Source organism: Gobio gobio (genome assembly GCF_949357685.1).
Source record: "Gobio gobio genome assembly, chromosome: 6".
NCBI classification, from domain to species: Eukaryota; Metazoa; Chordata; class Actinopteri; order Cypriniformes; family Gobionidae; genus Gobio; species Gobio gobio.
The window spans coordinates 52793782-52798288 of NC_137102.1; the positions used below are offsets into that span (position 1 = coordinate 52793782).

The window sequence follows — 4507 nt, forward strand, 5'->3', positions numbered from 1 at the left end:
AGACAAAAATGCTTGGTTCTGTTAACAAAGTACTAGAGGATATAAAGGATGGCACATGCATTACGAAAAATTCCATCTTTCAAGAGCATCCTTCATCATTATCAATTATCTTATACCAGGATGCATTTGAAGTTGTAAATCCACTTGGCTCGGGTAGAAAGAAACATAAAATCTTGGCAGTGTACATGACACTAGGTGAAATTTTGCCACACAACCGCTCCTTAGTTGACCCAATGCAACTTGTCTTGCTGTGTAGAGAGGAAGACTTTAAACAGTTTGGTCAGCAGAAGGTCTTTGCCTGTCTTGTTGCTGATCTGAAAGACTTAGAGGAGTCTGGATTTGAGTCTACTGACGGCACTACTCTTAGAGGAGGGCTTATTGCCATTTGTGGAGATAATCTTGGGTCTCATTGTATTGGGGGCTTTTCTGAGAATTTCAGTACCAACAAGCATTTCTGTCGCTACTGTTTAATTGACAGAGACACATTTAATCAGCAGCCTTTACATATTGGCCTAAAAAGAACAAACCAAAATTATGAACATAGTGTTGAACAGCTCACAACTACTGATCAGTGTATAATAGAGGGCATCAAATTCAATTCAGTTTTCAATTCCCTTACTTATTTTCACGTCTGTGGTGGATTGCCTCCATGCTTAGGGCATGATTTATTTGAAGGTATTGTGGCTGATGACTTGGCACTTTACATTAAACATTTGGTTTCAGTTGAAAAGCACTTTACCTACAATGAGTTGAATAGAGCCATTGCACAATTCAGACATTTAGGAAGTGATTGTAACAATGCCCCATGTGTGATTAAAGCTGATGCAAGACGACTTGGTGGTTCTGCTGCACAGAACTGGTGTCTCTTGAGGCTCTTACCAATTTATATAGGACATAAAATGCAAAACGCAATGGACAGTGAGGTTTGGCAGTTGTGCCTTAAACTAAAGGAAATGGTTGAGGTGATTTGTGCGCCCAAAATTAGTCATAATGAGATAGGCTACCTCAAGTTTTTAACACAAGAATATGTTTCTTTAAGAAGTACCTTGTTTCCTGGTAAAAATCTGAAAGCAAAACATCATTACTTGTTGCACTATGCAGATCTTATACTACATTTTGGCCCATTGATTCGCTCGTGGACGCTCAGGTTTGAGAGTAAACATTCATATTTTAAAAACTGTGCAAGGAAACTGCATAATTTTGTTCATCTTTGTAAAACTTTGGCGGAAAGGCACCAGTTGCTTCAGTCCTATCTAGCTTGTGGCAATTTATTCCCTCCTAAAATTCAGTCTGTCAGTGAAGCACGTGAACACAATGACCAGTTATACAATACAGAAATACAACATGCAATAAGGACAGCTAACTGTGTCAGTCAGAGTACTTCAGAGGTGTCAGGGGTTGTTTATAAAGGAACCAAATATACCAATGGCCTTGTAGTTGTTGTAGCCCAGAGCAGCTGTGGGTTTGTCTTTGGGAAAATATCACTGATACTTATTAATCCAACCAATGTCTACTTTGTTGTCAAACTGTATGACTCTGTGCTATTATCTGACCTTGGACTTCACTCTCTGCACAACACTGATCTCAAGTATGTGTGTGTTAATGCTGACAATCTCTTGAATTACTATCCCCTCCCGGTGTATGAAGTGGCAGGCCTTTCTGTGGTGTCATTACATCACTCCATATGTTCTTTTTAACTTTAGATACTGAGCTGATTCAACAAGAAATCACAAAAATTCTTCCAGAATTGGATATTCCAAAACTTAATGTAGTAGTCAATCATCTCTGTTTTGTGGTGGGCGTTGAGAGGACACAGGACCTTGCGCTAGTAGAGCTGACAGACCTTCAAGACATCTTACTTCCAATACAATGTCGAAAACTAATGATGGCTTTTAAACAAATAGGTAAGCCAAATCAATTCTGATTACATGTCTATGATCATTATTTTCAACATCATATTCCATATATGTAGACATATATACTTGTATAATATGCATATTATGTACATTATATGTCTCACTTTCTTTTTCTGTATGTATTTTTCAAAGCATTGAGAGACCAAGTGGATGAGACGTCATTAGAAATAACATTCACCTCGTTACCATCACCAGACTTAGAACAGCCATCCACTTCTTACACTCCTTCAAATTCATACTGGCTAAGTATGTTTCAGATTCCTTGGAACCACATGCCTGCAGCCCTTCTTCATGCAGCGTCTAATAAGGAGAAGGCTCCTCTTGGACCAAGAAGAGAGTTTATAAGAGCTGTTGTAGCAGCCATAAGAGAATTTTGCCCAAACCCAAGCTTGGCAGACTGTGGGGAAGTGGCAAGAAACATTTTTTCCAAATTTCCCTTAACATTTGGAGACTTTACGGAGGAAGGGGAACAACTGGGGAAAGGCTATAGTTCACTTCAAAGACAGCTGAGAACCAGAGTAGAACATGTCAACAGAGACAATGTAGCACACCGGATTCGTCAACCAAAAAGAACCAACAAAGCTGATGAAGAACAGGACAACATAGTCAAAAAAGTTCGATGTAAAGTTGACAGTTATGGATGCATTAATTGGCAACCTACCTCCATGCCAGATGGAGAGACATCTGAATCTCTTGAAATTAAGAGACAGACTTTATTAGAAATGTTTCAGTCTGGAGGCCCAAGGTCTTGTGAATTGTCTGATGTGGACAAGCTAATGAAAGAGACTTATATTGCTCAGCGCAAAATGATTAATTCATGCCCCCCTCCTGCCATTAGTGACATAGCACTGGAATGGCCATATCTTTTCAGTAAAAGAGGCCTATGCAATCATTTTGAAACACTTACAGGTGTTGATATAAGCAGTTGCTTGAGTGAATGCCAGAACGGAAAATGCATACGGATTGTGAACTACTTTCAAAAACAGACGTTAAAATGGAATGCCGAGGTCCAGGCTCTCCTCAGAGAAATTGAAGCCACACCAGCAAGCACTGATAAGACTGCCATATCAGCCATCCTACTGACAATGAAACACTTCAAAGAGAAAGAAAACTCTCTCTTCATTTTAGTAGACGTAAGTAATTAAAACATTACATGACTAGTAAAGAAATACCTTGAAATAATAATTGTAGGCTTGGTTTCACAGATCATATGTGACATACCTGTATAAACATGGGCAAAGATTTGAAAAAAAAAAAGTTGGATGTATGATGTCTGTCTGTGCTACATAGTACAGTCTGTTAGGCCTTGTCTGTTTGACAATTATTTTTGTAGTATGGGCCTGTATGATGCTACACAGAGCATAAGTGCTTCTATGGACATTTCACTCTAAAGGGTGTGCTCACAAATCAGAATCAACCTTAGCTGTAAAAGAATTTGAACAGCTTTGTAATGTTTGGCAATTTTTTTTTTCTAAGAAAACTTCAACCCAAATGTCAGTGGAAAATGAGCTCCGTCTTCCAGTCACACCAAGGCTCATCATGCTTGGTAAGTATGAAATAAATGAGAAATAGTAAATGTGTTTGGCAGTTTTTTTATGGTGAGTTTTATGGCTGTTTCAGGAGACAGCCTTCTAACTTCATCTAAGTGGATGGTCAGCATTGAGGGAAAAGTGACACATTGCATTGATGAGCAGTTAGATTTCTCTGCGGCACTCTCTGTGTTTTTCAGCGTGTTCTATGTTTTTAACATTGAATACCAAGAGTCAGCCAGTGCCACATTAGAACTCATTCAAAGGTACATGTTAAAAAATTGTTCAATAATGTAACATGAGTTTGCCACAGTTGTGCATTTTATTTTTATATATATATATATAATATTATATAATTTTTTTTTTATTTTTTTTTTAGTATGATGTTTTTCTGAACTGTTTAATTTGTTACTCCATTTCTAAAATAGTTGTTGTCTGATTTACTCAACAGGTTTTTAGTGAGGATTAATCCTGAGGGGACAAAGTGTGCTTCCAAAGCTGGAACCAGCCGTAAAACTGGGTCATCTGTTAAAAGAAAGATTCAAAACATAAATCCACATGTACATACATTTTTGCAGAGGCTCACCGAATTTGAGTGGAAAACAGGCAACTAAGTGAAAATATTTTTGTTAACGTTTTACTTGTAAGAATATGAGAAGGTCATTTAATTTATGTTAACTTAAATAACATGAGGGTCATTGGTGACAGAGAGATTTTTGGGTGTTGTATCAAAAACAAACAGGTTGTTTCTTTCTGTTTTTGTAATTCTGTTATGTTGGGATAAACACCTAAGTAATAAAGTGAATTTGTGTAAAGATTTAAAAGTTCTTTCTATTTTATTTTTTAAATGAAGTAACATGAAAGAATGCTTCGTAAGTTTAAGAGTACCACAATGAGTACTGCATTATAAATTATTTAAATGTATATGTATGTTACTGTACAGTAAATAACTGAAACCACTGCTGCCAGTTATCAACTGTAATGCCTGATTTACGGTATAAAACTGGCAACAGTGTTGCCGGTTAGTCACTGTATTGGTATATACACAGTACTATACTGGCA

General features: G+C 37.3%; 1 protein-coding gene across 1 annotated transcript; it reads left to right on the forward strand.

Moving 5' to 3' along the window:
* The first annotated feature begins 1062 nt into the window (after window positions 1-1062).
* LOC307127440 (uncharacterized protein) lies at window positions 1063-4266 on the forward strand. Its single transcript, XM_079818657.1, has 5 exons — window positions 1063-1904; window positions 2049-3049; window positions 3393-3462; window positions 3537-3711; window positions 3897-4266. The coding sequence occupies exons 1-5, from the start codon at window positions 1685-1687 to the stop codon at window positions 4057-4059; spliced, it is 1629 nt and encodes a 542-aa protein (XP_079674783.1). The 5' UTR covers window positions 1063-1684; the 3' UTR covers window positions 4060-4266.
* Window positions 4267-4507: the final 241 nt, after the last annotated feature.